The sequence below is a fragment of the Pempheris klunzingeri genome, chromosome 14, assembly GCF_042242105.1.
Source record: "Pempheris klunzingeri isolate RE-2024b chromosome 14, fPemKlu1.hap1, whole genome shotgun sequence".
Taxonomy (NCBI): domain Eukaryota; kingdom Metazoa; phylum Chordata; class Actinopteri; order Acropomatiformes; family Pempheridae; genus Pempheris; species Pempheris klunzingeri.
Window position 1 is genome coordinate 24,749,656 of NC_092025.1, and position 12,500 is coordinate 24,762,155.

The following is a 12,500-nucleotide window of genomic DNA, read 5'->3' on the forward strand; positions in this document are numbered from 1 at the left end:
TTACTGCCTATAAAGTGAACCCACTGTGAGCATGTGCTGTTTAAAATCAGACGTGCTCTGGTTTGTAAACCAGCCTCATGCAGCAGTCATCCCACAGACTCCCACAGTCACTTCACTGGAACTCTTTGTGCTGCGTCCAACCAGCACAGTGATTTGTACAAGCTGCCGGGTTGAAAGTTTCCTTTGGGATGGTGAAGGTCACATAGATTCAAAACTGAAACCAAGCTGTAGTTCCTCTAATGGCCACTAGCTGCTGCTCTAAAACATCATTACACTGAGTAAAGTCATCTGAACAAAATGCTGCTTAGAATTATAAAGTGTTTATTTTCCTTCCTTCACTGACCTGATGTACTTAGTAAGACCCTGTTAATAACATATAACTTAAAGGGTCACTCCCCTGTTTCTCCCCCCTGGTCCTCTGAGTCCACATCCTGGTGTCTGAGTGACTGGTAGGTAGTAAAAGTGTTGGAACTGGTCCAGTAGATCACCTCAGCCAGCAGCCACCAAACGGGCTGCAATGGCTGCAACGTGATCCTTTGGGACAACTGCACCTGATCACAGTAGGTCCACTAAAAGAGCTTGTTTGATCCACTGACAGGCTCAGAGTGTTATTCTAAGTGTGTGACAGCATCATGGAAAGGATCCCTACAGAGAGAGACCTGGAAGATCCTTTTGGTTTAACCACAAACAGCACACACACCAGACTACATTCACTAAAACAGGGATTTTAGAGCTGCTGCTCTGCTGCTGCCTAACTAACCCTTCAAAAGTCAAACAATAACACAAACCCAGGGCTCAGGTTTAAAAATACCAAAGTTATCCTTCAAGTATTATCCTTCCATGTAAGCACAGTCTGTCAGGATATTTTTCCCTTCACGTTACAACTGGAGAAGAAGGTAAAAACGTGCTAGCAGCTCTGTAAAGCTGTCCTTCAGCACGGCAGTGCTTTGAGCTAAATGCTAAAGTAAGCGTGCTAACATGCTCACACTGACAATGCTAGCATGCAGATTTTTAGCAGGTATAATTATTAATATATTCACCATCTTAATTTAGTATATTAGCATGCTAACATATTTAAGCACCATGTTTGGCTGAGGCTGATGGGAATGCTGGTAGTTCTGCAGGTATTTGAACCAAAGTAGCCTATTGGACACAAGGAGAAGTGAGAGGATCCTCAAAGCCAGTAGGATTTATTAAATTCTTAATCCATTATTTCTGTCTGGAGTGACGTTTCCGCTCATAGATCCTTGCTGCTAGCATGGCTAAAACAATATCAACAACAGCAACATGGAGAGAGGTAACATGGGAACCACTGTCCATAATATCTGGCTCCAGAGAACAGCATGTTTAGAGTCTTGTTTACATTCAGGACTGATTTCCAATTAGAACAATACAGAACAGTATCATCTGCATAAAGGTAGACACTGCAACTTGTAGTAAGACATTTGATATTGTTAGTATAAATTGAGAACAAGACAGGACCAGTATTACTTAATTTTTTAAATGCCTGAGTATGTTAACTATTTTTTGCCTTTATTTAATAGACAAGAAACATGGGAAGAGAGGGACACGTTAGCGTGGGTACGCTAACAGAGGGGTGCGTTAAGGTGAGGAGTGTTTGAGGTTTTCAGGGTCACTGTGCAGCTCTGACCCTCTGCTGCCGCTCGCTGCGTTGGAGGTCGGCTTGTTTTGTTTGGGCTCAGACGAGATAAAACCAGCACACAGAGTCGCCGCCAGCCTCCGTTCTGTTGACATTCCTGTGCTGATAAGAAGCCCGTGCAGCCTCTTCCTTCCTGCTCCTCTGACTCAACCTCTTTGTGTCTCACTTTCTGTTCTGTTGTTTCTTTATCTGTTATTTCTGCTACAAAATGGTCCAGAGCCAGAAATAACAGATGTTGCTGTGATAAATATATGAGAATATTCTGCCTCTGATTGGACCTTCAATCAAAATCAATAGTTGCTTACAATGATTATTGTGCAAGATGACTTTAATGGTTTATTATTCTGCACCCCCCACCAGCAGTTGGTCAGAGCGCTAAAAATATTCCACAACAAAAAAGAATTTGTTTCCCAAATTACGACTTTGTTTCCGTCACCCAGGTTTTATATTTCAGAGAAACAGGAAGATTTTTTTTTAAATGACATGAAAAATGTGGCCTTAAATTCACAGTCGAACAAACAAAAGTCACACAAGAAGAGATATGAGTCCAACTGTCACAGCTGTTTGTTCCCTTCAGACAAACTGGAGATGTAAAGTAATGAAAAGGATCATCACTGAGACTCTAAACAGTGTCTGAGCCCTGAGGCGCTCCGTCCAAACCAGCGTGTCCATTAGTTATCTGAGTTGTGTTCACTTCACTGCTTGTTTATCAGTGTGAAAGCTTCTCTTGGCCGCCTGCTCTCACTCAGCCCCTTTGTGTAAACACAAAGAGACACACCTCGTTCTTTATGCTCTCCGCCGTTCTCGAAAAACTGCATCCATGTTTTCACAGGCCGACCACGTCATGAGCAGACACTCTGGAGCACGGTGTGAGTCCTCTTCCATAAAGGAGCTGAGCATGCTCACATGTCGGCTCTGACGCTGGGCGCCGTTAACGCTGAGGGATCAGAGCAGGTTTCACACACTGTGTTTGTATTTTACAGGTTTTGTTCTGTTTTTGAAAACAAAAACCTCGATCATGGGGGCCAACGACCTGAACATGAAGTCAGAGCCTGCGGGGTCACTGCGCCGGAGTCCCTTCAACAACATCAAGGTTGGTCTCAGCTTCGCACCCAGTGTGTGATAACGAAACTACAGCTGAGTGCACTATAGCATGTTAGCTGGAAATATTGATTTGCATGTATTTGAAAGAAAAACCTATAAAATGTAGAAAATCTGAGCTAAAGCCTCTCAGAGGTTATGAGCAATTACAGAGAAAGAAACTACAATTTCTATGATGTGATTTCAGTCATTGTGAGCCCTTTTTCTTTTTGCTCCTGCTCGCTCCATGTTCTGCCTGGTGTGTCATGTTTCTGGTGGTTCCTTTAAAGGACCAGGTGATTTACCATGATCATGCAAAGATAAACCACATTTGATGGTCTTGGTGGTTTAAATCAGGCTGAGAGCAGATTCTCTCTGGGAGACATGAGAGCACGATAACAGTTAGTGGACTTTTCTGAATGTGACTTGAAAGCACCGTCATGTTTGGCCTGCCAGAGGCTTCGTTACTGTCTGAGGAGAAACTTCACTTCCTGAAGTCCATCCTGCTATTGTTCCCTCTGGTTGGACATGGAAGCCTTTCCTCTCTGCCTCTGATCAGCTCACAGTGTCTGAAACCACTCCGACTCATTTAACATCAGGAGTTTTCTTAATCACATTAACTTGATAGAAAAGAAAAGCACCACAGCTGCAGAGAGCCAAACTCGACCACCATGCTGGGTCTTTTTATTCATCTTCTTTCCTCTTTCTCTCTGCAGTTCTTCGTGTTTTGCCACAGTTTGCTGCAGCTGGCGCAGCTGCTGGTGTCGGGCTACATGAAGAGCTCCATCTCTACCATCGAGAGGCGCTACGGCCTCTCCAGTCAGAAGTCGGGGCTCCTGGCTGCTTTCAACGAGGTCAGAGCGTTTGTCTCGTCCTGTTTACGTCACGGCTGCTGGTCTTTCCAGCAAATTAAACATTGTACTGAAAAGGTGTCACGCTGAACTCTGAACTCTTATTACAAAGGCACAGGGGCAGAAACCAGGGAAACACATGTTGTCCTGTTTTAGTTTTAAAAAACCCCTTAAAAACTATTCAGGACAAATGTTCAGGATCAAGTGTTGATGAGATCTGTGTATTTCAAAGGGATTCTGGAAAAATAGCTGCAGGAAGACGTAGCTTTGTTCTTTTTAAGAGGAATCGATTTTCTACTAAACGCATCACCTCATAATTACACGGATCCATAACTCAACCTTCATTCATAGCATGAAATCCCATGAATCCCTAAAAAGAGTAACACGGTATATTTCCTGTTTATAACAGCAGAGACACACGGCGGTTCTGGGTCCTCATTAATTTGCTGCCAAAAGAATAATCGGCTTGTTTGTCTTTGTGTCCAGGTGGGAAACACCATCCTCATCGTCTTTGTCAGTTTCCTCGGGAGTCGAGTCCACCGGCCGCGGTTCATTGGAGGCGGAGCTCTGCTGGCCTGCCTGGCCTCGCTGCTGATGGCGATGCCGCACTTCCTGAGCGGACTGTACGACTACACCGACCGCATCATCTGTGAGATCCAACGCACACAACAAGCAGCTTTTTCTGACAAACATACAATGGATTCAGTGGATGAACCCCAAAATCTTGTTAACTCGTTAATTCGCCAGCCTTCCACGCGACCTCTGATTGGCGCGGTCACAAACCCTCACCTTCTGTTTCCCAACAGCCCCCAGTGACAACAGCTCCAGCCTCTGCCAATCAGAGAGCAGCGTGACCTCCCTGTCGTCCAATGAGAGCTGCAGCCAGCAGGAGAGCCCCAACCAGCGGGTGGTGTATCCTCTGCTGCTGCTGGGTCAGCTGCTGCTGGGCATCGGCGCCGTCCCCATCCAGCCCTTCGGCATCTCCTACATCGACGACTACGCCAGCAGGAAGAACTCCCCGCTGTACCTCGGTGAGGAAGCACAGACTCGTGTTTTAAAGGGAGATTCCTCCACATTTAATGCTGGAAGCCGTCAGCGTTGATGGTAAATGTAGTCAGTTGAAGTAATAAATTCCTCAGTGCTGCTTGACTGGCAGACAGCTTGTGGAGCCTACATGTACCAGGATGCACTGCTCGTGGGCCAGAACTGCCCAGGCTGGAATCTACTGCAGCCGCCGACTCAGTTTCTGTCGACATTAGAGAGCAGAAACATTCATTGTCGAGGAAGCTGAAGCAGCCTGGAGTTCTTCCTGAAGTGACGGCGCTGGAGCTGGAAGAACAAGACCATCGGTTACCATCGATGTCCCTTCAATCAACCTGTTACCTGTCCTGTTACCTGTCCTGCTACCTGTCCTGTTACCTGTCCTGTTACCTGTCCTGTTACCTGTCCTGTTACCTGTCCTGTTACCTGTCCTGATACCTGTCCTGTTACCCGTCCTGTTACCCGTCCTGTTACCTGTCCTGCTACCTGTCCTGTTACCCGTCCTGTTACCTGTCCTGTTACCTGTCCTGCTACCTGTCCTGTTACCTGTCCTGTTACCTGTCCTGTTACCTGTCCTGTTACCTGTCCTGTTACCTGTCCTGATACCTGTCCTGTTACCCGTCCTGTTACCTGTCCTGCTACCTGTCCTGTTACCCGTCCTGTTACCTGTCCTGTTACCTGTCCTGTTACCTGTCCTGCTACCTGTCCTGTTACCTGTCCTGATACCTGTCCTGTTACCTGTCCTGATACCTGTCCTGTTACCCGTCCTGTTACCTGTCCTGTTACCTGTCCTGTTACCTGTCCTGTTACCTGTCCTGTTACCTGTCCTGATACCTGTCCTGTTACCCGTCCTGTTACCCGTCCTGTTACCCGTCCTGTTACCCGTCCTGTTACCTGTCCTGTTACCCGTCCTGTTACCTGTCCTGTTACCCGTCCTGTTACCTGTCCTGATACCTGTCCTGTTACCTGTCCTGCTACCTGTCCTGTTACCTGTCCTGCTACCTGTCCTGATACCTGTCCTGTTACCTGTCCTGCTACCTGTCCTGTTACCTGTCCTGCTACCTGTCCTGTTACCTGTCCTGCTACCTGTCCTGCTACCTGTCCTGTTACCTGTCCTGTTACCTGTCCTGTTACCTGTCCTGCTACCTGTCCTGCTACCTGTCCTGTTACCTGTCCTGTTACCTGTCCTGCTACCTGTCCTGTTACCTGTCCTGCTACCTGTCCTGTTACCTGTCCTGTTACCTGTCCTGTTACCTGTCCTGTTACCTGTCCTGTTACCTGTCCTGTTACCTGTCCTGCTACCTGTCCTGTTACCTGTCCTGTTACCTGTCCTGTTACCTGTATCTGTGAGCAAAGATCAGCAGTGTGACTGACGGAGAGGCTGCAGATTTAAAGCTGGTGGTCGTTCTGCTAATAATTCAGTTTCCTTCTTTATCTTAAGTCCTTTTTCTGTTTGCAGCTCTTTGTCTTTTCACCGCTCTTCTGTTTTCTTTCTGCTTCTATCTCACATCATTTACTTACACCGGATCTCTCACCGTCACGTAACTAGTAAGAATGATAATGTAAAAACAAACATCAGCATGAGCAGAGTAATTAGTGCCAACACGATGACTGATGGGAAGAACAACAGGTTCAAACAAGATAAAGAAATAAAAGAAAAATCAGTTACGAGGCTCCAAAACATCTGATTTCACAGTTTCATGATTTTTCTTCAGCTCCTTTAACTCCAGTCATGAGGCGTCGTATTGATGATTAAAACATCATGATGAACCACGTTAGACTGACCTCGAAGAAAATACTATGATGGAGACAGCTTCAATAATAACGTGTCTAAACAGGATCATTTGAAGGGTTGGAGCAGACGGACTGAGCTCTGAGTTTCCTCCTGCTCGTGTCTTTCAGGCATCCTCCTCGCTGTGACGTCCATCGGTCCGGCCCTCGGCTTCATCACCGGCTCCCTCATGCTGCGCTTTTATGTCGACTTTGACAAGTTGTCCAGAGGTGAGGAGACGCTCTGAGCTGTGCAACACCAGCTCGTTCATTACACTTGTTTTAAAGGAGGATTTCCTGCTTGGGACACTCGCTTATGGTCGTGTGTTTAAGTGTGTTTAAGTGTGAAGTAACAACAGCTAAAGCTGATTAATGTCGGTCATTTCCTCAGTAGCAACTATGAAAACAGCACAGAGCTGCTGCAGGAGAAGACAAATAGCCGACCTGGAGTCAAAGCTACGAGGAATGTGATGTGATGTGATGTTCAGCAGCTGTGAGAGCTTAGCGGAGAGTTTCAGTCGGCTTTGGTCAGACTGTGCTGAAAAGGTTTCCTTTATTTGGCCTGAGGAAAGTCACCATACCAGCTCCAAACAGGTCTGAGACCAAGAACAAAGCAATGTCCGTCCAGTACTCTTCATCCTGCTGCTCAGTGGCATGAAACACATCCTCTCTCTCAGTAAACTAAACATTATTGTGCAAAGTTCCCCAGATAAGTAGTTCTGATATCTTTCCACACATTTGTGTGGAAAATGGTCACACACACAAGTCTGAATCACACAATATGGATCAAACAACCCAAAAGGCCGAGACAGCGTCAGGTCCTAGTGACCCTATCCATGAGGCCAAGACCAGACTGGGACGAGCCACCAATTCCAGGTGGTGGGTCAGGGTTAGTCCAAGTCCAAACCCCCATGAGGCTCCAGCTGGTTCGTCTGCGTGGCGTCCAGTTTTGTTCCGTCCCACCAGATATGAAGAGCGTTGCTCCTGCTGATCAGTGTTCCTGCTCAGGTTGAGCTGGGCTGGTCGCTAAACTGATGCTGGAGTTTACGTCCAAGTGAAAACACAGATGCAAAAGCAGGAGAGAAAGAAACACAGGTGTGTCCCAACAAGCTGAATCATCACAGGCCTCAACATCCAGGTGACCGAAACACAGCGGAGACAAAACGTCCTCGAGACGGAGACCAGTCCGAGTCAGAGCGCCCTCCGACACCCACAGTTCACATGCTTAACATAAGACAACACAAGTCTGAGACAAGCAGCTGGGTGTCACACAGGTGAGCGTCACCTTGTGGGGCAGAGACACTGATCACTGATCAGCAGAGACACTGATCACTGATCAGCAGAGACACTGATCATTGATCAGCAGCATCGTGGTGGGTGCTTGTCCTTCACAGCATCTTTGCACAGGAACACGTCTGGGTTCTTTGTTTCCAGATCAGTTCCAGGACTCAACGGTCTGAGAGTCTGTTGACGCTCAGAGACTTTCTGTGGAGGCTTGTTCAAACAGAAGCCTACTTCCTGGTACCATGTGTACCGTGTGTGAGTGGACGGGGGGGATTGTGTAAGTGAGCGTGTGTGTGTACATAATGTTGTGTGTGTGTGTGCAAGCAGGAATTTGTATGTGTTAATGCATGCATGTGTAATATGTGTGTTTAGGAGCATCTGTATGTGTTGGACATTGTTTTGTACCAAACATTGAGGACTGTGTGTGTGTGTGTGTGTGTGTGTGTGTACATCCAGCTGTATGAGGACCTTTACCTGTAAAGTGAGGACTTCTGGCTGTGTGAGCATTAACATCTGGTTGTAGGTTTTACCTGCTATCCAAGGCAAACAGTTATTTCCTGAAAGCTGCATGAACACACTCATATTATGTTCCTACTGTGGTCGTCATGACGACTGAAACACAAAGCTTTGCCAGGGGAAACATCTGGATTGTAGGATCAGTAATAATAATAATAATGGATCATCTTTAGCCGTCAGAAGGATTAAACCTTATTTTGTATATAAAGTCGGATAGAAGGAGGCAAAAGAGACGACGGTGAGGAAAACAACACCGTGAGGCCTGTTGGTGGTCTTTTGGGAAATGATAATGGGAGCAGAAGCTGCACTGCAAACACAAACTGACCCATCTGGACTCTGGAAAGTGTAAAGACTCTTGTCTCCACCTGATCGGCCTGAGAGCGAAGCTTCTCTTCACTGTGCCGGAGAAAACAACAGGTCGGGTTACCTAAAAACCACTGAGACAGAGTCACAAGTGAAGAGCGGCAGCAGGTGAACACAGCGGAACTTGAAGCGTATTAAATGAGGCGTGTGGTCGGACCTGTTCGGCCGCGCTGCATGTTTCAGCACGCAGCGTCTCCTCTTACGCCAACAGTCTGTGAAAAAGAGCTTTTTCTCAGCTTGTGAAAAAACATTTTGCCTGTGAGCACCTGAGGAGCTGAAGAGCAGCTCGATGTTTGTGTTCTGCCTCTGTCACGACCCCCACGGCATCATTTTCAGAGAAGAAGCTAAAACACAGAGCTAAAAGAGAGAGAGGGTATTGGACAGACATCCATCAGGTGACAAACACGTTAGAAATGATCAGTCGTGTCACAGTTCAACACTTCTGCTCCCACGTGGACAAAATCATCCGTTTAACACTGTTTGTAGGTGTTGGGGAGAACACCTGCATGTGGGTAGAGTATTCAGGGGAACTGAGTGTGATCAATAACCTCAGTGGGACGGAGGCACCGTTCCTCACAAAGTTCTCTCACCTGTCTGATATGAACAACCTGGTGCTCCTGAAGTCGTCCCTCCTGGAGGTCAGGGGCCGTCGGCAGCTGTCACACCTGCTCAGATGATACTAAGAGTTTCATGACTGCCGTCTTGTCGTCTCCTCTCAGACCAGATCGAGTTGAACCATAAGGACCTTCGCTGGGTGGGGGCCTGGTGGCTCGGCTTCCTGGTGGCGGCCTGCCTCCTCTTCCTCACTGCGCTGCCGTACCTCTTCTTCCCCAGAGTCATGCCCAAAGAGGTGAGCGGGAGGCGTTTGTGTTTCATTAATGCTCCAACCCTGTGTGTCTGCATAGAACCCCCCCCCCACACACACACAACACTCACCACCTCTTTACTGCACTCCCCAGATTTGACAAATTGCCTTTAAGATAAGATAAGATGGACTTTATTGATGGTGATACAGCAGCAGCACAGGCCGGGGCAGGAGAAAGAGACTAGAACAATAATTAGTATTTACACAGTGGAGCCTTTAACACTAGAGGACAGAAGAAGAGTACAGGAGGGTAAATATCCCCACTGTGTGTGTTAGTATTGTTAGTATGTTAGTATTTCACATGAAACATGAAAGTATGGATGAAGAACAGTCAAAGTAGCCTCCATGCAGTGACTCTGGACTGTTTCTGTTTCTGTGGCCTCCTGTGTGGACGGGAATCAGCGCCGCCAACTTCCTGTCTGAAGACTCACTGCCGTTAAGTGTGTTTAGAGTGTGCGGCACGTAAAGACTCTGCTGACGATGTGTTTACAACGAAAAGCTTTATTGTCCCGTGACCTCGCCTGACGATCATTAACGGTGTGTGAAAGAGGCCTGGGAACGTGATGCACCTGAATGCACCGTATCCAAGGTGAAACTGAGTCTCTCTTTCAGTTGTGTAACTGCAGAGCAGAGTGACTTTAACCCTTGTGTGGTGTTCAGGTCTGTGGGACCAGATCTCATCCGTTCTCATGTTCTTTATCAAAAGAAAAATGATACCATCAATCATTTTTTCAAACTCAGACTCGTCAATATGAGTCGTATCATTTTTCTCTTCCTGACACCATCCAAGGGTTAATAATGTAATGTTCTATCCTTTAGGTGTGGATGCACACGTCAGCTGATGTGAGACGTTCATGACTGTCTGGTTTTTAGGCATTTCTGTGTTTCTGTGTGTCTTTATGTGTTTATTGAAGCTGCATCTTAATGACAGCTTCTCCCCGTGACCCCCACCACCATGATAACGATCAGCTGGAGTTAAACTGCAACACACACACACTTTGATTGCACATTTCAGGGAGTGAAGCAGGAAACTGATTTTAAAAATATCTGTAATGGTTTTGCAGCCAAAAACAGGAGAGTGTTTGATAAGAGTGTGTGTGTGTGTGTGTGTGTGTGTGTGTGTGTGTGAGAGAGAGAGAGAGATTCACTGAAATAGAACAAGAGCAACAAGACAGATGAGATGAAAACAGGATAACTGAGAGGTGGAGTGAACTGGCATCACCTCTACGAGCCCCGGCAGGAATGTGTGTTGGCTCAGGCTCCTCAGCAAAGTTAAAGTCAGTTCAGCTCACTGATTCATGCAACGATTGCTCAACAGAGTTCCTTCTAAAGTCAGACTGCAGCCAAACTTCAGCACTTTCAGCTTTTCACTTACGGGAAGTTAAAAGTTTCAGTGTGTCAGAGATTAGTGCAGCAAGAAATCACAGCTGAACACTTGTGCATGTGTTTCCTCATCAGAGCCAGACCTCCACGTCCAGCGTCTGTCCAGTGCAGGGACTGACCCTGTCTGTCTGACAGAGCCATGGAAGCCAAATATTTGAAAATGTGTTTCTGTGAGAGCCATAGAATATTTTTTAACACTGAATACAACTAACTGTGTGCATTTTTAAGTAAGACCAACAATTTAGAGTATAATAAGTCTCTTCTTAAGTCTCTTAAGCTAACTAATGATAAATACATTTCATTGGCACGCAGAATGTCACCGGTAACATACCTTGCAATCCCACTGAACTGGGATAAATGGCTTCCGTCTGTCGACTCATCCAAAGCGAGGGAAAAGAACGGTGTGTTTCCTCCACCTGACTTGCCTTCACGATGGTACGATCGTGAACAGTTCTCGCTGACAGAGGCCTGTCTTTTATTCGTTTGATGATCTTGTCTTTATCTGAAAAGTCGTCATTGGCAACATCAAGCATGAATGTTGTGGCGTACTCACCACCTGTGAAAGGCTTTCTGTTCCTCACTACTGCTAAAGAAGCAGCAAAGCTAGCTGAATTCCAGTCACCTTGTTGGGCCCATGTTCTCCTCCTGCTGTCCCCCGCTGGATATTTCAATACAAATGTAGCACGGCGTGTGTCGGAGTGCCGCTTTATGTTTGACCGTTTCATCGCTGACTTTTTATCGTTGCACATTAGACACACGGCAGAACCTGCTCTCTCTACAAAGGTGAAGTCCTTGGACCATTCCATGAACTAGCTAGCTAAAAGAAGGGACCTCACAGTGACCTGTGTTAGCCAATGAAAACAGAGGCCCCTCCTGTACCCTGAAGGACAGCTGGGATTGGCTGAGCCACCTGCGACCTTGACCAGGATAGAAAACAGATGAATGGATTAAAATGCATGAGAATGTTTTGATATTTTGAACACTGTGATTTCCAGCAGAACTATTCATCACTTATCGTGTTAAGCGGTGTGAGCTGAGATTTATCTGAGAGCCACAGGTTCCTGACCCCTGGTGTAGAGGAGATCATGTTTATTCTATATTCATACATCAAGACTGAAAGATGTCTGTCTGTCTGTCTGTCTGTCTGTCTGTCTGTCTGTCTGTCTGTCTGTCTGTCTGTCTGTCTGTCTGTCTGTCTGTCTGTCTGTCTGCCTGCCTGCCTGCCTGCCTGCCTGCCTGCCTGCCTGCCTGCCTGTCTGTCTGCCTGCCTGCCTGCCTGCCTGTCTGTCTGTCTGCCTGCCTGCCTGCCTGCCTGCCTGCCTGCCTGCCTGTCTGTCTGTCTTGAACTGAACATAATAAGTCAAAGTCTCTCGAGATATTTTAAAACTGAAAGTAACCCTGAAGAGTGTGTGTGTGTGTGTGTGTGTGTGTGTGTGTGTGTGTGTGTGTGTGTGTGTGTGTGTGTGTGTGTGTGTGTGTGTGTGTGTGTGTGTGTGTGTGTGTGTGTGTGTGTGTGTGTGTGTGTGTGTGTGTGTGTGTGTGTGTGTGTGTGTGTGTGTGTTACACTGAGGGAGTGTATCATAGTGTTGAGTAACCTGTTGGCACCGGCGGCTTCACACTCCAACTGAAACATGGTGCTCTGCTGAGTCGACCCCCCCAGACAGGATCCACATACTTCATTCCCTTC

General features: G+C 46.8%; 1 protein-coding gene across 1 annotated transcript in view; it reads left to right on the plus strand.

Moving 5' to 3' along the window:
- slco2b1 (solute carrier organic anion transporter family, member 2B1) overlaps positions 1–12,500 on the plus strand; it is a 19,054-nt gene that overhangs the window by 760 nt on the left and 5,794 nt on the right. Inside the window, exons 3-8 of the mRNA XM_070843574.1 lie at positions 2,644–2,753; positions 3,457–3,594; positions 4,078–4,240; positions 4,398–4,622; positions 6,535–6,633; positions 9,285–9,415. Coding sequence (XP_070699675.1) covers positions 2,679–2,753; positions 3,457–3,594; positions 4,078–4,240; positions 4,398–4,622; positions 6,535–6,633; positions 9,285–9,415 — 831 coding nt within the window. The 5' untranslated portion in view covers positions 2,644–2,678. The remainder of the gene's footprint in view (positions 1–2,643; positions 2,754–3,456; positions 3,595–4,077; positions 4,241–4,397; positions 4,623–6,534; positions 6,634–9,284; positions 9,416–12,500) is intronic.